This window comes from Gorilla gorilla, chromosome 13 (genome assembly GCF_029281585.2).
Source record: "Gorilla gorilla gorilla isolate KB3781 chromosome 13, NHGRI_mGorGor1-v2.1_pri, whole genome shotgun sequence".
NCBI classification, from domain to species: Eukaryota; Metazoa; Chordata; class Mammalia; order Primates; family Hominidae; genus Gorilla; species Gorilla gorilla.
This window is the reverse complement of record NC_073237.2, coordinates 126,364,692-126,388,146: the sequence shown is the minus strand read 5'-3', so window position 1 is coordinate 126,388,146 and position 23,455 is coordinate 126,364,692. Positions and strand designations below refer to the sequence as shown.

At 43.4% G+C, this 23,455-nt stretch overlaps 1 protein-coding gene across 28 annotated transcripts in view; it reads left to right on the top strand.

Moving 5' to 3' along the window:
* The window catches only part of FNBP1 (formin binding protein 1), a 158,673-nt gene that overhangs the window by 53,849 nt on the left and 81,369 nt on the right, over positions 1–23,455 (top strand). For all 28 annotated transcript variants that reach the window (XM_055351334.2, XM_019033462.4, XM_019033469.4 and 25 more), the window contains exons 3-4: positions 10,846–10,902; positions 11,608–11,755. In XM_055351334.2, coding sequence (XP_055207309.1) covers positions 10,846–10,902; positions 11,608–11,755 — 205 coding nt within the window. The remainder of the gene's footprint in view (positions 1–10,845; positions 10,903–11,607; positions 11,756–23,455) is intronic.

Sequence of the window (23,455 nt, the reverse complement as noted above, 5' to 3'; positions counted from 1 at the left end):
TTATGGTATACCTGATGCCTTGAAATATGTATACGCTGCAGAATGCCCAAATCAGGCTAATTAACATATGCATTACTACTCAAACTTAATTTTTTTTTGTGGGAAGAACATTAAAATCTACTCTTCTAGCAATTTAGCAACTCCTCCCCTCCCCTCCCCTTCCCTCTTTCTTGAGACAGGGTCTCACTCTGTCACCCTGGGTGGAGTGCAGTGGCACGATCTTGGCTCACCTCCCGGGCTCAAGTGAACCTCCCACCACAGCCTCCCAAGTAGCTGGGACCACAGGAATGCGCTGCCACACCCGGCTAATTTTTGTATCTTTTGCAGAGACAGAATTTCACCATGTTGCCCATGCTGGTCTTGAACTTCTAGGTTCAAGCGATCCTCTCACCGATGCCTCCCAAAGTGCTGGGATTACAGGTGTGAGCACCCGGCCTGGCAATTTTCAAGTATACAATATATTGTTATTAACTGGAGACACCATGTTGTACAATAGATCTCTTGAACTTATTTCTCCTACAATTATGTCCCGTTTGAATAACATCTCCCCAAACCTTCCCAGAGAAATCTGGGTATTATATTTACTGTGCATTGTCTCCTGCAGCCTCTCAGCTAGAATGCAAGCCCCTTAAGGGTGGAGATCTTTGGGTTTTGCTCACTAATGTGTCATAGTGCAGAACAGTGCCTGGCACATAGTAGGTGCCCAGTAAATATTTGTAGATTGTGAGTGAATCGGTAGGGTACAGGCCTAAGATATTTAGCCAGCTTTGCTTTATGGGGAATTATGTGTTTGCACTGGCCTGTGAGAGCTGATGAGATTTTAACAACAAAAAGTAGAACAACAAGGTGCCGGCGAGTTTCAATCACTAGGGATGCTTGAATGAACGAGACACAGGAAGTGCCTGAACCTGGAGTGCTCACCTTTCACAGCGGAAAACAGAACTGCATGCAAATTAGCAAAGAATTCGAGCATTTAAAGATAGCATGTATGACTCCAAATACGTAAACGCAGTGATGTGATAGAGATTGAAGTGGGGGTGGTTACTGAGCTAGGCTGGTCAGGGAAAACCCATCACTTGAGAAGTGAATTACAAAAAGAAGCCAGACATGTAAGGATGTGGGGGGAGAGAGTGCAAAGGTCCTGAGACGGGAACATGTACAAGGAATAGAAAGGCCAGTGTGGCTACAGCATATTCAACAGATACTTGGTTGAAACAGTAATATGATGTTGAAAAATCATTGTGGCCTTTGGGAGAGATAACTATCATTAAATATTTTTTTCTGCATTGCAGGGGAGAATGCTAACTTATTTTAGACATAAACATGAGACTTTTGATTCCTGTAGGTCAGGTCTTAGCATGGGCCAAATCCATCCACTACTTGGTTTTGTAAATAAAGATTTGTTGGAATGTTGCCGTGCCTATGCGTATTGTCTATGGCCACTTTTGCAAACAATTGGCAATTGAGTAGTTGCAAAAGAGATGCAGTTACCTGCAAGTCTGAATTTTTTTTTTCTCTTCGAGATGGAGTCTCGCTCTGTCACCCAGACTGGAGTGCAGTGGTACAATCTCAGCTCACTGCAACCTCCACCTCCAGGGTTCAAGCGATTCTCCTGCCTCAGTCTCCTGAACAGCTGGGACTACAGGCACACACCACCATGCCCAGCTAATTTTTGTATTTTTAGTAGAGACGGGATTTCACCATATTGGCCCGGCTGGTCCTAGACTCCTGACCTCGTGATCCACCTGCCTCGGCCTCCCAAAGTGCTGGGATTACAGGCATGAGCCACCGCGCCCGGCCCTGAAATATTTACTTTCTGGTCCTTTACAGAAAAAGTTTGCCAACCCCTGAGGTCACTATCTATTCAAGGTAGTATAGGTTGAAATTCCTAATATAATTTTTTTTTCTGAGTCTGAACAACCTAATTTTATTTATTTTTGAGACAGAGTTTCTGTCACCCAGGCTGGAGTGCAGTGGCATGATCTCCAGTCCCTTTCCAGAAACTATGGCCCCTGACACTCCATTAGCAGAGTAACAGGGCCTGCTCAACCTCACCCTCACTGCTGCTTTCTGTTTCCAAACTGATCTTTGTCAATTTGCTACTGAACAACTGGTACATCTAGGTCTTAAATTGCATTTCTCTTGGTATGCATGGGGGTTGAACATCTTTTGATACATTTGAGCCATTTATGCTTTTAAAAAATGAACCATTCAAGTCTTGGTCTGTTTTTAATTGGAGCTCATTGTATATAGAGGGTAACTAGGTAGAAATCATATTATACAACAAATTGCATATTGTATATGTCATATATATAAAGAAATGCATTTAAATTTAACAGTACAAACGACAGTAAAGTGAAACTGAGGAATGTGCTGAGCTTTAAATATTAAACTCTTAGGCCAGGTGCGGTGGCTCATACCTGTAATCCCAGCATTTTGGGAGGCTGAGGTGGGCAGATGACCTGACGTTGGGAGTTTGAGACCAGCCTGGCCAACATGGTGAAACACCGTCTCTCTACTAAAATCACAAAAATTAGCCGGGCGCTCCTGTCATCCCAGCTACTCAGGAGGCGGAGGTTGCAGTGAGCCAAGATGACGCCACTGCACTCCAGCCTGGGTGACAGACTCTGTCTCAAAAAAATAAATATTAGACTTTTGTAAAATTTATCAAAAAGATTATGAAAAACTTACAGGATGTCATTATTGTGTGTGTGTACTTCCATGTTGAAATTCTAAACAGGCTCAATTGACTCACTGCTATAAAAGATTAGGAAAATAATATATACATGTTTTGCTCCTTCTTCTAGTTGAGTTGTATGACTGGGTTCTGAAACCCGAGGCCCTCAGTTGATTTGTTGTGGTTCCATATTTGAACGTAGAGTCATCTCAGCACTTCTCTCTACAACAGCCTCTCACCTTGACTGTTGGCATTAAGGAAGAATATTCTCCCCCTCGTTAGAGCTTGGGACATGTTCCCTGCGTTCTTTCTTGCTTGAAAATGCCACCATACTTTACAGCACTTTGACTTGGTTGTTCTCTGGTCACACTTTCTCTCTCCATGTGGCTGCATCGTCTTTTGGAGGAAAAGTCTGGGGCCAGCCAGATGTTTCTCTCTGTAGGCAACATGGCTGTTTCTGAGTAAAAATATGAATAATTTTAGTTCATCTTAGCAGTCTGATAACTTCACTAAGCAATGCCTTGGAGTTGATCATCCTTTATCAGATAGTTTTTCTTAGTGCTCTTTCCTGTGTAAATTCTATGCTTCATTTATTTCAGGAGAAAGTTCTTTGATTATGTCTGAATGTTTTTTCTATTCTACTTACTGGGTCATATACTTCAGAGATATGAGTTATCCTTATGTTTCATCTTATTCTTATTTTTATTTTTTTATTTTTTTAATTTTTTTTCTTGAGACGGCATCTCGCTCTGTCGCCCAGGCTGGAGTGCAATGGCGTGATCTCAGCTCACTGCAAGCTCCACCTCCCAGGTTCAAGCGGTTCTCCTGCCTCAGTCTCCCGAGTAGCTGGGACTACAGGCGCCCGCCACCACGCCCAGCTGATTTTTACACTTTTAATAGAGACGGGGTTTCACCGTGTTGGCCAGGATGGTCTCGATCTCTTGACCTTGTGATCCGCCCACCTCGGCCTCCCAAAGTGCTGGGATTATAGGCGTGAGCCACTACGCCCGGCCTATCTTTAGATCCTTTTTTTTTCTGATTGTTTTCACATTATGGTTATTTCAGACCTTTCCTCTATTAAATTTGATATCCACCCTCATTTATTGATGGGTTCTATAGTGGTATATTTTAGTCCTTAGTTCATTTCCTCAGCTTTGTGTCTTCCTTCTCATTCCATTTTATTTTATCCCATAGTATTGGGATTCTTGATTTATTGCCTTTGTGTTTTTACTAAGTTTGTCTATAGTATAAATAATCTGAAGGAGGGTGATTTTTGCTTATTTTCCTTATATGTTTTCTTGCAGACTGGATTTTGGATTTTTCTTTTGCTTCTGTATTACCTGTCATATCTTTCACTTTGCTTATATTTATTATTTAATTTTTTTTTTTTAAGACAAAGTCTCACTCTGTGGCCCAGGCTGGAATGCAGTGGTGCAATCTCAGCTCACTGCAACCTCAGCCTCCCGGGTTCAAGCAATTCTCCTGCCTCAGCCTCCCAAGTAGCTGGGACTACAGGCGCACACGACCACACCTGGCGAATTTTTTTTTTTTTTTTTTTTTTTTTTGAGATGGAGCTTTGTTCTTGTTGCCCAGGCTGGAGTGCAATGGCACGATCTTGGCTCACTGCAACACCGCCTCCTGGGTTGAAGCGATTCTCCTGCCTCAGACTTCCGAGCAGCTGGGATTACAGGCATGTGCCACCACACCTGGCTAATTTTGTATTTTTAGTAGAGACGGGGTTTCACCATGTTGGTCAGGCTGGTCTCAAACTCCTTAACCTCAGTTGATCCACCTGCCTCGGCCTCCCAGAGTGCTGGGATTATAGGCATGAGCCACCACACCTGGCCCATGGCTGGCTAGCTTTTGTATTTTTAGTAGAGACAGGGTCTTGCCATGTTGGCCAGGCTTGTCTCAAACTCCTGACCCCAGTTGATCTGCCCACCTCGGCCTCCCAAACTGCTGAGATTACAGGCCACCACCCCTGGCCATGTTGCTTATATTTAATAGGGGCAGTTTAGTGAAGTGGTTGAGTTCAGACTCAAGAGTCCCAATGCCTGGGATGTAATCCTGGTTCTTCCACTTAACAGCCGTATGAATTGGGTCAAATTACTCTCCTTGTTTCGTCATTTTCATCTGTAAAGTGTGAATCATCATCATCATCATCATCATCATCATCATCATCATCATCATCCTCACCTTATAAGGTTGCTGAGTGGGCTTAATAAGGTAATAAAGAGCATAAAGGTCTTAGGCCAACACCTGGCGTGTGTTTGTTTCTAACGTGAGCCGCACCAGTGCCCTGTCTGCTCTGATGGAGTGTAGGTGAGTGTTCCTTGCCACGCTTCGTTCCATTTCTGGTACCATTGGTCTTTCCCTTTGAGTTCCACTTGAGGCTGGGGTATTATATGTTCTGCTTGGTTTGCTGAAGGCCGAGGACAGGTGTTTATAGAGTCAGGGTCGCGAAAGGGCCTGGCTTCGAGACTCTGAGCTCTGTCATTTCTTCTGAAACTTTGTTAGAGGTTCTGTTATGGGGTTTACACCATTAGGTCAAACATTGCCCTAATTGTATTAGTCCATTTTCACGCTGCTGATAAAGACATACCCGAGACTGGGAAGAAAAAGAAGTTTAATTTGACTTACAGTTCCACATGGCTGGGGAGGCCTCAGAATCATGGCTGGGGGTGAAAGGCACTTCTTACATGGCAGCGGCAAGGGAAAATGAGGAAGAAGCAAAATCGGAAACCCCTGATAAACCTGTCAGATCTTGTGAGACTTATTCACTATCACGAGAATAGCACGGGAAAGACCGGCCCCCCCATGATTCAATTACTTCCCCCTGGGTCCCTCCCACTGCATGTGGGAATTCTGGGAGATACAATTCAAGCTGAGATTTGGGTGGGGACACAGCCAACCCACATCCCTAATCCTGTGGAATCCCTGGGTTTGGGGCGAACCCCCAGGGCACTCAGCCTGGAGGTCTGGAAAGTGGACCTCCGGGGGGTGAGCCCCGGCTCCTGCCCAAGGCCTTGGGTAGTCAGCATAGATGTCTTCCTCTCAGAATTTTTCTGTCACTATTCCCTGAGTGCTTGCCTCCCAGTTTACTTCTGTCTGGGCTGATTTTCAGGGTTTGTGGACGTACTTCCCTTCCTGTGATGGGGAGGAAGGAGTCAGCACCCATTCTAAGCTGTCCCAGAATTTTCTGTTGCTCTTCTTGGTCATCACTTTCTAAAGTGTATGGACTGAGATTAGACTCCTTTCTTCACTTTTTTTATTTTTTTTATTTTCTGCTGTTAAAATTTTCCCTGGCTTTTATTTTTTCACCTTTTGTTGTTGGGAAAGCACAATTCTCTGGCTGGATTTTATTCTGCCATCTTGATCCAGAAATCTTGTGGTGAGCTTTAAAAAAATAAAAGAGTGAAAAAAACACAAAACATTCTTGGGCCCCACCCTAGACCTTCTGTTGCAGAGGCTCTGGAATAGGGCCGAGTAAGTCATTTTTAAAGCCTTCCTGTGGTTCTTCGAATCAGCCAGGTCTAAATCCACCATCCTTATAAAAGAATGTTTATTTTTTCTTTTACCTTTTAGTTAGGCTACCTGAAAAACAAGTCGAGATTTTCTACCTGAAAACACATCAGATTTCTCAGAAAGACCCCATAAATCGAAAGTTTTTTTAAGTGGTTTATTTGCTTTTTTGTTGTTGTTGTTGTTGTGGGTTTTTTTATTTGATTATTTTGTTTTGAGACGAAGTCTTGCTCTGTCACCCAGGCTGGAGTGCAGTGGCATGATCTCGGCTCACTGCAACCTCCGCCTCCCAGGTTTAAGCGATTCTCCTGCCTCACCCTCCCAAGTAGCTGGGACTTCAGGTATGTGCCACCACTCCCAGCTAATTTTTGCATTTTTAGTAGAGATGGGGTTTCACCATGTTGGCCAGCCTGGTCTTGAACTCCCGATCCACCTGCCTCGGCCTCCCAAAGTGCTGGGATTACAGGTGTGAGCCACTGCGCCTGAACAAACCGTGTTCATTTTTTAAATAACAGTAATACAAATAGGGCAAAAACCTTGTCCCAAGAGAACAGCAATGGAAAGTTGATCTTTTTTTTGTAGCAGTTCTTGAGATAAATATCCTTTGAAATGAAGTTCACTCTGAGATCTCTTTAGCTTCTTGGTTTATGCTGGTATTTATAGAGTGAATTATTTATTAGTGCTTTTAAGAAGCATTTTGAATGCTATATATGCCAGTATTGTCAAAGTGATTCCCATTCATCAGAACTCGATGGTCTTTTCAGTATATCACCTACAAGGGATCTAATTTAATCCTGTTTAGGATTTGACTGGTAAAAGAGAACTATAAAGAATACTGGTTTACCTGGATCAATAGATTCAGAGTCAAGTAAGGCTTCCTTCAACTAGATATAAAACTTACATGATTTTTATGGCTGCTAAGGACTGGAAGGAAGCTACAAAGAAAATGTGGATGTAACATTTTGGAATAATTTTTATATGAGGGGTGAATTTAGAAGTGGTATTTTCAATTTGTAAGTTATAGGTAACAGAAGAAATGATTAATATTTAAAATCATGCAGTAGTCTGGGCACAGTGGCTCATGCCTGTAATTCCAGCACTTTGGGAGGCTGAGGTGAGAGGACTGCTTGAGGCTAGGAGTTTGTGACCAGCCTCAGCAACATGGCAAGACTCTGTCTCTACAGAAAATAATAAAAATGAGCTGGGCATGGTGGTGTACACCTGTAGTCCTAGCTACTTGGGAGGCTAAGGTGGGAAGATCCCTGGGGCCCAGGAGTTCAAGGCTTGCAGTGAGCCATGATCATGCCACTGCACTCCAGTCCGGGTGACAGAACAAGACCCTGTCTCTAAAAAAATTAAAATAAAAAATAAAAATGAATTGTAAAATAAACCACACACTAGAAATATCTCACATGCAGCCACTACGCTTTTCCAATACTCTAATCACCCATATGTGCTGCTCTCAATATATTTGGAAAATAACCCATTGATTATGTAGTCATCTGTTTTGCACACATTTCCCTTTCTTTTTTTCTTTCTTTTTTTTTTTTTTTTGAGATGGAGTCTCGCTCTGTTGCCCAGGCTGGAGTGCAGTGGCACAGTCTCAGCTCACTGCAACCTCTGCCTCCCAGGTTCAAGCCATACCCCTGCCCCAGCCTCCCAAGTAGTTTGGATTACAGGCATGCGCCACCATGCCCAGCTAATTTTTGTATTTTTAGTAGAGACGGGATTTCACCATGTTGGTCAGGCTGGTCTCGAACTCCTGACCTTGTGATCTGCCCACCTTGGCCTCCCAAAGTGTTGGGATTACAGGCATGAGCCACCATGCCCGGCCCCCTTACATTCTTGATCCTTGTGATGGTGTTTTTAAGAAGTGATTGTGATCATAATCCAACTCAAAGACCTGTACTGTGCTTTTAACATAAAATATTTCTCTTTTTTGCATTGTTTTTTCTACAAGGGACATTCTTTAAGGAAATAATTGCTTTTTCACATTCTTTTGCATCTAGAATTATTAAACTCTGCTATGTATCCTCAGTATCAGCAGAGAAAGCATGTCATAGTTGATATGTTGACGTGTATGCCAACATGATCTCAGTCTTGAATTAACTACATTCTTTCATCAGTCGGTCTAATTATAACTTTTAAACTATTATATATGCATGCCTCCATTTTTTGAATAATTGCAGCAGTTAATAGTCTACTGGATGTTATCTAGTCCCACAGAATTTCAAAACAAGAAGGACAATGGAGGTCATGTCGTCCAACCCCTGCTGACGTACACATTAGGAATGGGAAGCACAGACTGGCTCATTTGCTGAGGTCATGCTGTCTGGGCACATGGTCTCTTGATTCCCAGAGCAATGCCCTTTGTACTGAAGCCGGTGGCCTCTCCCGTCATCTAGTAGCATTTGTTACAGATGAAACCACATGTCACTTGGTATGCAAAACATACCATGATCAAAATTGTAAATTCATTATCACATATTTTTCTAGGCACATCTGTAGATTTGGGGGAAGTAGAAGAAATAAAAGTAACGTGAAATAATAAAGAGGAATAGCAACAGGGAATTAACAAGGAAGTGAGGACTGAGATGCTGACACATGGAGTTCCTACTGTGGATTACTGCTCAGCATGCTCTCGCTATTTCTTGGCCGGGTGCAGTGGCACGTTGGGGGGCCGAGGCGGGCAGATCACCTGAGCTCAGGAGTTTGAGACCAGCCTGGCCAACGTGGTGAAACCCCATCTCTACTAAAAAGCACAAAAATTATCTGGGCATGGTGGTGTATGCCTGCAATCCCAGCTACTCGGGAGGCGAGGCAGGGGAATCACTTGAACCCAGGAGGTGGAGGTTGTAGTGAGCCAAGATCATGCCACTGCACTCCAGCCTGGGAAACAAGAGTGAAACTCTGTCTCAAACAAACAAACAAGAAAACATGCTATGGCTATTTCTCTTTTTTTTTTTTTTTTTTGAGACGGAGTCTCACTCTGTTGCCCAGGCTGGAGTGCAGTGGCGTGATCTCAGCTCACTGCAAGCTCCGCCTCCTGGGTTCATGCCATTCTCCTACCTCAGCCTCCCGAGTAGCTGGGACTACAGGCGCCCGCCACCATGCCAAGCTAATTTTTTGTATTTTTAGTAGAGACGGGGTTTCACCATGTTAGCCAGGATGGTCTCGATCTCCTGACCTCGTGATCCACCCACCTCAGCCTCCCAAAGTGCTGGGATTACAGGCATGAGCCACTGTGCCTGGCTGCTATGGCTATTTCTCTAACTATAGTCACCTAAAGTCAGGACCCAGGAGAAATCAGTCAGTAGAACCAGTGTTAGTGAGGGTTTTTTTTTTTCTTTCTGTGATTACCTCTTAGTTTTTGTGTCTATTTGTGAATATAAAGAAAAATATTTAGATTCTTAACCTGGAGATGAGATTAGGAAGGGAAACTAGGATGATTTTGGCTAATCTGAATGTGTTCAATGCAAACCTGCTAGGCAGGTTAAAAGTTTTTCTAGTTAAATGTCTTAGCATCAACACCCCCAAAATATTGTCTTGACTTCCTTCAAGAAGATTTATTCACAGGTGGTTTTCATGCGCTTGCTGGTAGAGCAGCCACACAGCCTTAGAAACATGCCCTTGGCACTCTGATTTTTTTTTTTTTTTTTTTTTGGAGATGGAGTTTCGCTCTTGTTGCCCAGGCTGGAGTGCAATGGTGCGATCTCGGCTCACCGAAACCTCCTCCTCCCGGGTTCAAGCGATTCTTCTGCCTCAGCCTCCTGAGTAGCTGGGATTACAGGCATGCGCCACCATGCCCAGCTAATTTTGTATTTTTTAGTAGGGACGGGGTTTCTCCATGTTGGTTAGGCCAGTCTCGAACTTCCAACCTCAGGTGATCTGTCTGCCACGGCCTCCAAAGTACTGGGATTACAGGAGTGAGCCACTGTGCCCTGCCGGCACTCTGATTTTTAAACATTTGGACACAGTTTTCCTTGGATTTGAAGAAATAATGCCCCAACTCAGGATGACCACGAGAGAATGGTGGCCTGAGAAGAAAAACAGCTCAGTGCTACAAATGAAAGCCACTGCACGGCCGGGCGCCGTGGCTCACACCTGTGATCCCAGCACTTTGGGAGGCCAAGGCAGGCAGATCATTTGAGGTCAGGAGTTCGAGACTAGCCTGACCAACATGGTGACACCCCATCTCTACTAAAAATACAAAAAAAATTAGCCAGACGTGGTGGCGTGCACCTGTAGTCCCAGCTACTTGGGAGGCTGAGGCAGGAGAATCGCTTGAACCTGGGAGATGGAAGTTGCAGTGAGCTGAGATCACACTACCGCATTCCAGCCTGGGCAACAGAATGAGACTCCGTCTCAAAAAAAAAGAAAGCCACTGCATATTTACACATGGTCTGTCCTCTCCAATTAAATAATTCTGTTCTTATTTGCTCTGCTTTGAGACAAAAGATGAAAAGCTGTGCACGTTCTTAACAGTAGCTTCATCACACATGTTGAAAGATTGAAGGAAATGGATTTCAGCTGTGGACTTTTTTGTTTGTTTTAAACTTGTAACAAAAGCACTAATGTTATCTTTCATTCCTGATTTCTTAATTCTCTTTCTATATAAAGCTGACATGTCTGCATTTTTATTTCAGGAATCTTTCAAAGAAGTACCAACCTAAAAAGAACTCGAAGGAGGAAGAAGAATACAAGTATGTTTACCATTGAAAATTGTCTTGTAATAGACACATGCCATTGATGACTACACACGGAAAGGAGAAATACATGTCTATAAAAATAAGTTGCATTTCCCATTCATTTTGTGTCAGTTTTTAAATTGGAGGAGAGAACAATAAAAATATAATTAACTTTTCTTATATGGAGCCACTGGACCTATGCCAGATTGTTTCAATTAAAGTAATTAGGAAAACTTTAGAATGTAATTAAGCAAAAACAGGAAATATGGAATCTGCATTCTAGAGTTGATTTGGTTTGGCACTGTCAGGAGTCCCTGTCATGCTAGTCATTCATCCAAGAAATATGTCCATTTCAGTCAGCAATTAAGGCATCTTAACACAGACCGCTCAAATATTACATCTCTAATGTATATCTAAATATCCTTTACATTAGTACATATAGCATGTATATCAATTTTGGATTATATCTTGACTAAGTATCAATGAAGCCAAATATTACATTATGCGGAGCGGTTCCGTTTTGCAAAATGAAAAGTGTTTCAATTGTAATTAATTCTGAGCCATTTTGTTGAGAACACTCGATGTGTAATGAATACTCAGGATCCTATGGGAGATGGATGCCAATTAACCTGATTTTAATTAATATTTTCTTGGTGTAAAGCAGAATATGAATGAACGTGGCCTTGTGTGAAACAGAGTGGCGTGTGTTCTGTTCCATAGGTATACGTCATGTAAAGCTTTCATTTCCACCCTGAATGAAATGAATGATTACGCGGGGCAGCATGAAGTTATCTCCGAGAACATGGCATCACAGATCATTGTGGACTTGGCACGCTATGTTCAGGAACTGAAACAGGAGAGGAAATCAGTAAGCAAAACTTTATTCTTTTTCTTCCTAAAAGATGGACCAAACACAGTGGGAATATCCCTAGAAGATTAAAATTAAATAAAACCATATAAGACTATGGGTCTTAAACTCATACCTTTGAGAATCATATAAAAGTTATGGACCCCAGCTGGGCACGGTGGCTCATGCCTGTAATCCCAGGACTTTGGGAGGCCGAGGCAGGCGAATCACAAGGTGAGGAGTTTGAGACCAGCCTGACCAACATGGCGAAACCCCATCTCTACTAAAAATACAAAAATTAGCCAGGCGTGGTGGCATGTGGCTGTAATCCCAGCTACTCAGGAGGCTGAGGCAGGAGAAACGCTTGAACCTGGGAGGCGGAGGTTGCAGTGAGCCGAGATTTTGCACCTGTGCTCCAACCTGGGCGACAGAGCAAGACTCCGTCTCAAAAAGAAAAAAAAAAAAGAAAAAAAGTTACAGACCCTGTTCCTAGAAAGTGTTTCTAGGTCTCTACGTAAAATGTCAAGGGTCCTTCAGACACTCTGAAACTCATCTGTGGACCCATATTCAAAGGAATATGCATCCCTTTGAGGAATTTAAATATATTTCAGGGTATCAGACATTTAAAAAGAAGTAAGTAATATAATATGGTGTATGCTCTGTGGAATAAATGGTATTAAAATTAGTACTTATCAGTCGGGCATGGTGGCTCATGCCTGTAATGCCAGCACTTTGGGAAGCCTAGGCAGATGGATCACCTGAGCTAAGGAGTTCGCGATCAGGCTGGTCAACATGGTGAAACCCCTTCTCTACCAAAAATATAAAAACTAGCTGGGCGTGGTGACGGGTACCCATAACCCCAGCTACTTGGGGGTCTGAAGCACGAGAATTGCTTGAACCCAGGAGGCGGAGGTTGCAGTGAGCCGAGATCTCGCCATTGCACTCCAGCCTGGGTGACAAGAGCAAAACTCCATCTCAAAAAAAAAAAAAAAAATTAGTGCTTGTAAGTAGGTCAAAAAAATGGAAAGATGTCCCCAGTTACATCCATTCTTTTCCTCAGCTCATTCATTGCTATCTAATGAAGCAAACCTTATTGTTCCTCTTGCCACCATTATCGTCTTTTCATAAATAGGTTTTGTTGGTAACCAAAGAGAAAAATGGATGCTCAAAGTCTATTCTTAGTCATGATTTTGCCTTAAGGGATTTATCTTTAAGCCATGGTCTGTATCATTGTACTTCGATTGCATGTGAAGTGCGGAAAAATTTGTTACTAGTAATAAAGTAATCACGTTGGCCAGTGATAAAATTTTTTTTTTTTTGAGACGTAGTTTCACCCTTTTGTCCAGGCCCGAGTGAAGTGGTGCGATCTCGACTCCCTGAAACCTCCGCCCCCCGGGTTCAAGCGATTCTCCTCCCTCAGTAGCTGAGATTACAGGTGCCCGCCACCATGCCCAGCTAATTTTTTGTATTTTTCGTAGAGATGGGGTTTCACCATATGGGTCGGGCCGGTCTCAAACTCCTCAGACCACCGTGATCCACCCGCCTTGGCCTCCCAAAGTGCTGGGATTACAGGCGTGAGCCACCGAGCCCAGCCAAAACAGTTCTTTTAATGCCCTGGGGATACATGAGCCAACAAGATTACTATGGCTTCTGCTGAAATGGAGGAGACATTAAGTAATAATGACAAAAGTGATTATTTAATTGCAATTATGGTAGTTGCCACAAAGTAAGAGTAGAACGTGCTATGAGAGCATATAATAGGATTTCTGATATGCTCGTGCTCTGGGGTCAGGAAGAAGCTTCCCAAGGGACTTCGCAGTTAAGGCCTTAACAAGACTTGAGGGATGATTAGGACCTGCCTGGGACAAGCATTCAATAGAGAGCAGCCAGGGCTCTTGGGCAGGAAGGTGTTTGAAAATGTCTCAATTTAGTTCTTTCTAAACTATAAATGTGTAGCATATGGCCTTGGATAGGTTTAAAAGTTAGGAAGAGATAAATGCCTTAAGATCAACCCATTGGTTTAAAACAACAACAATATGCCAATAAACTGAGATGAATCTTCATCTGTTGACATTAGCACAGTGGTTCTCAACTAGGGACAGTTTTACTCCCTACTCCAGCCACATTTATCAGTGTCTGGAGACACTTTTGGTTGTCTCAGGGATTGTGGCTAAGGGGTTGCTACTGGTATCTAGAGAGAAGAGGCCAGGGAGGCAGCTAAGCCTCCTACAATACACAGGACAGCTCCCCAGCGAAGAATGACCTGGCCCAAAATGTCTATAGTGCTGAGAGTGAGAAACCCTGCACTGGAGCCCTAAATTAGATGACAGTCTCTGCTGGACCATTCATTAAAGATTTCTTTAGTGACAGAAAGGATGCAGTGAAACAGAATACTAAGGTTCAGAATGAAGTACAAATATCTAACATAATAAAATAAATACCAGAAATCTTAACATGATCATGGACTGCTTCCCTGGACCCTGAACTTCCCTTGACCTTGCAAAGGTTTATATTTTTTTCCTGGTTGTTTCTTTTGTCAATGCTTTGTCTCTCTCCTTTTTTTTTTTTTTTTTTTTTTTTTTAAGATGGAGTCTCACTGTGTTGCCCAGACTGGAGTGCAGTGGCACGATCTCGCCTAACCACAACCTCCACCTCCCAGGTTCAAGCGATTCTCCTGCCTCAGCCTCCCAAGTAGCTGGGATTACAGGCACATGCCACTATATCTGGCTAATTTTTTATATTTTTGGTAGAGATAGGGTTTCACCATGTTGGCCAGGCTGGTCTCGCACTCCTGACCTCAAATGATCCACCCGTCTTGGCCTCCCAAACTGCTGGGATTACAAGCGTGAGCCACCGTGCCCCCTCATATTCCTTTGCTGTGTTATGACCAAGTTGTTTTATATTTTATTTACTCACTGTTAGTGATGACTTTTTTATAGTCTGTCATATCTGTATTTTGGATTTAGTTCCTTTTGTTAATCAAAAATTATAGTAATTTATGGAATAAATTATAGGTGGTACAGATACACATTAAATATCTTGCAATACATAGTGTTCCTTTTATTTTAAGAAGAACTGCAAGTACAGGTTTCTGAGTCAGATGTTCTGTTGGGAGGAGCTGTAAACATCATGCTCTTTTGAAACATTCTGTAATTAAATTAAAATGAAATTTTAGAAAATCATGAAACCTTTTGAAATACTAGAACAAATATCAGTAAGCAAATGTGTGTATTTGTGCTATTTAATTTATTTATTTAATTTTGTTTGAGACGGAGTCTCACTCTGTTGCCCGGGCTGGAGTGCAGTCGCACAAACTCGGCTCACTGCAGCCTCCGCCTTCTGGGTTCCAGTGATTCTCCTGCCTCAGCCTCCTGAGTATCTGGGATTACAGGTACCCCCTACCATGCCCGGCTGATTTTTGTATTTTTAGTAGAGATGGAGTTTCATCATGTTGGCCAGGCTGGTCTCGAAATCCTGAGCTCAGGTGATCCACCTGCCTTGACCTCCCAAAGTGCTGGGATTACAGGCGTGAACCACTGCACCTGACCTGTTTGTACTATTTTAATATAATGCTTCATGAGCATTTTTTTTTCTTTTTCCTTTTTTCTTTCTTTCTTTCTTTTTTTTTTCTTCTTCAGGGTCTCATTCTGTTGCCTAGGCTGGAGTGCAGTGGTGCAATCATGGCTCACTGTAGCTTCAACCTCCTGGAGTCAAGTGATCCTCCTATCTTAGCTTCCCAAGTAGCTGGGACCACAGGCATATGCCACCATGCTCAGCCAGTTTTTAAAAATTTTGTAGAGACAAGGTCTTGCTGTGTTGCCCAGTCTGGTCTCAAACTCCTGGGTTCAGGTGATTCTCTCACCTCAGCCTCCCAAAGTGCTGGGATTATAGGCATAAACCCCCATGCCTGGCCTGTTTTTTCTTTTTTCTACATAATCGTTGCCATTATTTTGAATGAGTAAATAATGAATTAGCATTATGGTATACTAACCACTGTAATTTAAAAAATGATTCCAATAATACTGGAGGCCTGGCGTGGTGGCTCACGCCTGTAGTCCCAGCACTTCGGGAGGCTGAGTGTTTAGCCTCATGCTTGCTATAGATTATAATAGCTAACCTCAATGGGGACTGCTGGTTCTCCAGATTTTACCCAAGATATGGACCCTGGAGCACAGGAAGGTGCAGTGAGCTGGGCGTGTTCCTCTGTTGCGGAGCTGGGGGGCCCCCAGGCTGCTTCCCTCTCGGGGCAGTGCGTGTTTGTAGGCATGGTTTTTTTTCCAGTGAGTTTTTTTCGACATACCTTCAAGGATGCTGGAGTAAACAGTATGAACATCCTCATCTGCAGCTAGTCTTAGAAAAAGAGCTGTTTGGCTGGGCGCGGTGACTCACGCCTGTTATCCCAGCACTTGGGAGGCTGAGGCGGGCAGATCACTTGAGGTCAGAAGTTTGAGACCAGCCTGGCAACGTGATGAAACCCCTTCTCTACTAAAAATATAAAATACATTTTAAAAAATTAGCTGGGCATGATGGTGCATGCCTGTAATCCCAGCTACTCAGGAGGCTGAGGTACAAGAATTGCTCGAACCTGGGAGGCAGAGGTTGCAGTGAGCTGAGATGGCACCACTGCACTCTAGCCTGGGTGACAGAGTGAGACCCTGTCTCAAAAAAAAAAAAAAGAAAAAAAAAAGAAGAGGCCAGGCGCGGTGGCTCATACCTGTAATCCCAGCACTTTGGGAGGCCAAGGCAGGCAGATCATGAGGTCAGGAGATCGAGACCATCCTGGCCAACACGGTGAAACCCCGTCTCTACTAAAAAAAAAAATTAGCCGGGCATGGTGGCAGGCGCCTGTAGTCCCTGCTACTTGGGAGGCTGAGGCAGGAGAATGGCGTGAACCCAGGAGGCGGAGCTTGCAGTGAGCCGAGATCGCGCCACTGCACTCCAGCCTGGGCGACAGAGTGAGACTCTGTCTCAAAAAAACAAACAAACAAAAAACAGAAAAGAAAAGAAGAAAAGGAGCTATTTAAGACCTTCTCGTAATAACCAACATTTCTCCTTTAGAGCTTTTACTTTTGGCTACCCTGACTTTACTTAGTAAACACTATTTTTTTGTAAGGATGATTCTTAAAACAACAGTGGAATGCTATCATTTCTGTCTTCTGGTGAGGTTAATTATTGGCGCACACAGCATAACAGAGTTAGAGCTCAAATCCAGGTTTTCTGAGGCCAGACTCAGTCGCCTTCCCACTCTGCTGTGATGAGGGGCTGACAGCATGCTTCAGGTCTGTCTTAAAAGACAGGGAGAGGCCACATAAGTTCTGTGTTCACAGAGCTGGAGCCCCCTGCTTGGTGGTGGGCAGCGAGAGGAAAGGATGCAAGCTTTCCAGCCAACAACCCTGCTCAGGATTCCTGGCAGCCCTGCCCTAGGCAGGTTATGAAAACTCTATGAGCATACACTTAGGAATCTGTAAGCTGAGGCTGATTATAGCCACCTTAGGAAGTTGTGGGGACAATTATGAGAAGACAAATATGAACCTCCCAGCACAACGTTCCAGTATACTGATAAATAGATGCTGCATATCCAGTTTCTCTTGCTGTAATCATTCTGTTACTTAATGCAGAATCTCATTTCCACCCCAGAGCTTCTTGATCAGGGCTTGTTACAGAAAACGGAGCACCTATAATCCCAGCACATTGGGAGGCCAAGGTGGGCAGATCATCTGAGGCCAGGAGTTGAAGACCAGCCTTGCCAACATGGCGAAACCCTGTCTCTACTAAAAATACAAAAATTAGCCAGGCACAGTGGCGCGTGCCTGTAATCCTAGCTACTCGGGAAGCTGAGGCAGGAGAATCACTTGAACCTGGGAGGCAGAGGTTGCTGTGAGCGGAGATCATGCCATTGCACTTTAGTCTGGGTGACAGAGCGAGACTCCATCTCACAAAAAAAAAAAGAAAAAAAGAAAAAGAAAACGGAGCATGTTTAGGCCTTCTGCGAGCAGGTGTCATACGGTAGTTGTTCAGTGATTTTAAAATGACCTTTCTAAAAATGTGTAATTGGGCCAGGCACAGTGGCTCACTTGAAGTGGTAATCCCAGCACTCTGGGAGGCCGAGGCGAGTGGATCACTTGAGACCAGGAGTTTGAAACCAGCCTGGCCAACATGGTGAAACCCCATCTTTACTAAAAATACAAAAATTAGCTGGGCGTGGTGGCATGCACCTGGAATCCCAGCTACTTGGGAGGCTGAGGCAGGAGAATTGCTTGAACCCGGGAGGCAGAGGTTGCAGTGAGCTGAGATTGTGCCACTGCACTCTAGCCTGGGTGACCGAGCAAGACTCCATCTCGAAAAATAAATAAATAAATAAAATGTGGAATTGGTTGATGGCATAGGAAACAAGAAGCTGCTTTTAACATTTTAGACCCAGCTACTATTTTTCGTGGCTGACTAGAAATAATGCCTTACTTAAGTACCATCCTTAACCATCAGCACAGTACAGATTGGGCCATTTGATACAGCGGCAGAATCCTGGCTGCCCAAAGGGATGATTTTGAATTTACAGGATTACTGCTGGATCTCATTACTGCATATAGAAAGAATGTCCAAGTTCAGTGGACAATACTGGTTGAAAATTACTTTTTACCTACATTTTGCTGTGTTTAAATGGATGAATCTCTGACAAGGGTAAGCGTGATGAAAAATGGCTCTCTGTGCAAAGATGATGTTTCCTTCCTTTTTGTTGTATGGCATTCTTGCCTTTGTAGCCCTACCAGCTGTTTGATCTTTAAGTCTTCAAATCTAACTGTAGGATGGGCACAATGGCTCACACCTGTAATCCCAGCACTTTGGGAGGCCAAGGCAGGTGGATCACCTGAGGTCAGGAGTTTGAGACCAGCCTGGCCGACATGGTGAAACCCTGTCTCTACTAAAAATACAAAAATTAACCAGGCGTGGTGGCATGTGCCTGTAGTCCCAGCTACTCTGGAGGCTGAGGCAGGAGAATCATTTGATTCCAGAAGGCAGAAGTTGCAGTGAGCTGAGATCGCACCACTGCACTCCAGCCTGAGTGACAGAGTGAGACTCTGTCTCAAAAAAAACAAAAAACAAAAATCTAACTGTAAAATAGGATTACTACTTCTACTTAAGTATCTAGGAGAAAAGATGCTTTTTATTCTGCACATATACTATATTTTTGTATCACAACGCAGTTCATTTTAATGTTATGAATATCCATTGTTTTTCCTGATGCACAAAACTGTAGGCTCATTTTGGTGAAAATATGTTGATTTTTTAAAAATGCAGATTCATGGCCAGGCGCGGTGGCTCACACCTGTAATCCCAGAACTTTGGGAGGCTGAGGTGGGCGTATCACAAGGTCAGGAGTTCCAGACCAGCCTGACCAACGTGGTGAAACCCTGTCTCTATTAAAAATAGAAAGAAAAAAATATTAGCTGGGTGTGGTGGTGTGTGCCTGTAATCCCAGCTACTCAGGAGGCTGAGGCAGGAGAATTGCTTGAACCTGGAGGCGGAGGTTGCAGTGAGCCAAGATTGCACCACTGCACTCCAGCGTGGGTGACAGAGTGAGACTCCATCTCAAAACAAAACAAAACAAAACAGAAAGCAGATTCACTAAAAAGAGAACCTTTCCCCCCTGCAAGAACTTAGCAGTTTAGGTTCTTCCTTGCCTGACATCTGAGCCTGCATCTGTCTCTTTAGGAAAACATGAGCAGTCCTGGAAGCCCTGGACGAGGAGGTCCTATAGCTTCTTCACCTAGTGGGTTCCACTTAGGGCAATTGCATTTTCAGTGAGATGTTCGCCATCTCTTTAGACATAATGGAATCAGTGGCCAGTCCTTGGGGGTGCATATAAAAAGAATATTACTAAAACTGAATTAAAGGACAAAATCTCACAATCCCTTATAAATCAAAAATCCTCATTTTTCGAAGTTTTCTTCCTGATATCATTTGCAGATATGTATAACATTTAAGAATATTGGCTGGGCGCAGTGTCTTATGCCTGTAATCCCAGCACTTTGGGAGGCCAAGGCGGGTGGATTGCTTGAGGTGGCGAGTTTGAGACCAGCCTGGCCAACATGGTGAAACCCCGTCTCCACTAAAAATACAAAAATTAGCTGGGCTTGGTTGTGCATGTCTGCAATCCCAGCTACTCAGGAGGCTGAGGCAGGATAATTGCTTGAATGCAGGAGGCAGAGGTTGCAGTGAGCCGAGAACGCGCCACTGCACTCCAGCCTGGGTGACAGACAGGACTCAGTCTAAAAAAAATAATAAAATAAAAGGCCAGGCACAGTGGCTCACGCCTGTAATCCTAGCACTTTGGGAGGCCGAGGTGGGGGGATCATGAGGTCGGGAGATTGAGACCATCTTAGCTAACATGGTGAAACCCTGTCTCTACTAAAAATACAAAAAAAAAAAAAACCCAAAAACTTAGCCAGGCGTGGTGGGCGGTGCCTGTAGTCCCAGCTACTCAGGAGGCTGAGGCAGGAGAATGGCGTGAACCTGGGAGGCGGAGCTTGCAATGAGCCGAGATAGCGCCACCGCACTCCAGCCTGGGCCACAGAGTGAGACTCCACCTCAAAAAAAAAAAAAAAACAAAAAAAAAAGTTAGGAATATTAATCCTACTATAGCTATAATTTATATTCTTCTTGATTCTCCATTTAATATTGTAAGCATTTTCCATGTTTCTACCTCAAAAAGTATACGTTTTTGTTTTTAGATTTAAAAAAAATTTTTTTTAAATTTTTTTTAGGGATAGGGCTGGCTATGTTGCCCAGGCTGGTCTTGAACTCCTGGGCTCAAGCAATCTTCCCGCGTCGGCCTTTCAAAGTGCTGGGATTATAGGAGTGAGCCGTTGTGCCTGGCCAAAAGTGTAGTTTAAATAATTGGAATTTTTTCAAAGTTATTGGAAGAGATATTAAAAAAGAAAGAAAAAATATTTGGAATTTTAGTAGCTGTGCATTGTTCTAACAAAGTTATAATTTGCCTAATTGTGTATTGTTTGATTTATAGGGTATTACCAGTTTTTGACTCATTTACTTAGTTAGTTGTGTAAACAATACAGCAGTAAACTCTTTACTTCCAAAGCTGTTTGCATTGTGTGTGGGCTGAGATTATTTCCCCAAACTAAATTCCCAGAAGTGAGACTATGAGGTCAAAGCATACGTGATTAAACATACATGATTTATGGTTCTTGATAAAACTCTGATAATTTATGTTCAGATAATTATAGTAGAATTACAGATAGAATTATCAATAGATTTACAGACTTATAGATAGATTTCCAAATGTCACTGAAATGATCAACATGGGTGTGGAATTAGCTTATCTGAGATGTGGGTAATTCAGAGTTGATAACACATATATTCCTCCATAAGAACTACTGTAAATGAACTCTTATCAGCAACTTTTGAACATTGAGTCAAGTTATTGAAGAAAAGAGTTTTAGAGGTTGTTTGGTGTAGCTGCAGCCTTTGAGTACGTCTGGGCTTTTCCACAGTGATTACCACTAATCATATATGAGAAATTTGTGAAGATTTATAGCTCCAGAAGGAGAACCAGGAGGTTCTTGCCAACATTTTCTGGAATTCCAAGAAAACTTCTCCCTGCAGGTGGAAAATATGGTTCATTACTCACAAAGTGTTGGCCAGAAGCAGAATCACTTTTTGGCAGCAGTTATCTGAAGAGTTCTAGAGGAAACAATTATACAATACTTTCAGTGACTCACTAAAATGTTTATAAACCTCAGACCTGTATGCTTACAGACCCCACATTACTTAGAATTGACCATTTAAAACTTCTCCCGAGGTTTCTGAAATGTTTGAAAATGGATACTGCACTAAAACCTATAACATTCTTTTCAGAGTTAGATATTCAATAGGTCCTATTTATGGATCTTATGAAGGGGCTTAATTTCCTATAAGCCGGTTCTGCAGCATGGACTGACTCCAATACATTTAGGAAAACAAAATGTTGTTATAAGAGACGACAGCAAATAGGTAAAGCTTAGCATGAAGGAAAGCAAAAACTAAAAGGAGTTTATGTATATAATCTAGCTACTTACAAGTCCATTTCTGATTTTTTTTTTTTTTTTTTTTTTTTTGAGACGGAGTTTTGCTCTTGTTGACCAGGCTGGAGCGCAATGGTGCAATCTCGGCTCACTGCAACCTCTGCCTCCCAGGGTCAAGCAATTTTCCTGCCTCAGCCTCCCCCGTAGCTGGGATTACAGGTGCCCGCCACCACACCTAGCTAATTTTTGTATTTTTAGTACAGACGAGGTTTCACCATGTTGACCAGGCTGGTCTCAAACTCCTGACCTCAGGTGATCTGCCTGCCTCAGCCTCCCAAAGTGCTGGGATTACAGGCATGAGCCACCATGCCCAGCAATCTTCTTTGTTTTAAAAGAACATGTAAAAGTGGCATTCTGTTCATTAAGAGTGGGCCCTTTCACCACTGTGGTTGTTTCACCTGCAAAACCACTGGTCTGGTGAGCTCCCTCCCCCAAAAAAAAAAAAAGTTTTCCAGCTACCTGAAAGGCTGAGGCAGGAGGATTGCTCAGGGCCGGGGAGTTCAAGACCAGCCTGGACAACATAGTGAGATCTCACCCCCCAATCTCAAAAAAAAATTTCTTTTTAAATTTTATCATTCATGGGATAACATACTTAGTAAACAGGACACTTAAATTCTTTTCTTCATTTCATGGGTTTGAAATGTGATCTTGGATTTTGTGTTTCTCCTTTGCAAGCTAGAATTAATGATACTTTCCTTTTCTTCTGGGAATTGTGAGAATTACTTCACTCACGTTTCGTATCTCACATGATTCTTGTTCGGCCACCTGTTTGACATCTCTCCTTAGATGCCTAATACAGCATCACCATTGCACCTTTGTCAGCAGAGGACTGGAGTCCAGCAAGTGTGAATGATGGCTCCAGAGTGGTGTAGTGCAGTGACCCTGTTAGCCCATCCCAAAACAAACTTTTTTTTTTTTTTTTTTTCTGAGACGGAGTCTCACTCTGTCACCAGGCTGGAGTGCAGTGGCGCTATCTCAGCTCTCTGCAAGCTCCGCCTCCAGGTTCAAGCCATTCTCCTGCCTCAGCCTCCCAAGTAGCTGGGATTACAGGCACCCGCCACCACGCCTGGCTAATTTTTGTATTTTTAATAGAGACGGGATTTTGCCATATTGGCCAGGCTGATCCCGGAGTCCTGTCCTCAGCTGATCTGCCTGCCTTTGCCTCCCACAGTGCTGGGATCACAGGCGTGAGCCACCGCGCCCGGCCCCAAAACCAACTTCTGATCCCCCAAAGTCCTTATCCATGTTCCATTCCAGTCTGCACTCCCTCCAGTTCTCAATAAATGGGACACCTTTTCTTAAACTCAGGTGCTCTGGACAAACACATAGTCACCCAGAGCTTTTCTCTTTTCTCTTACACACCATCTCTTATCTGTTAACAAGTCTAGTTGGTTCTGCCTTCAGTAAATGTTCTGAGTCCAAGCACTTCTCACCCCTCTTCCACATCTACCCCTAGTCCTGTGCCTCATTATCTCTCATCTAGAGGACTCTGCTGAGCCTCCTAATTCATTTCTCTGCTTCCGTGCTTACCCTGTGGCCAGTGGTCCAACTGTCCATCTCCATGTCAGAGCCACCACCAGCTCTCCTTAGAGAGAGTGCAAGTGTAACAGCCTCCCCCTGCAGCAGCCAGCTTGACATTGAA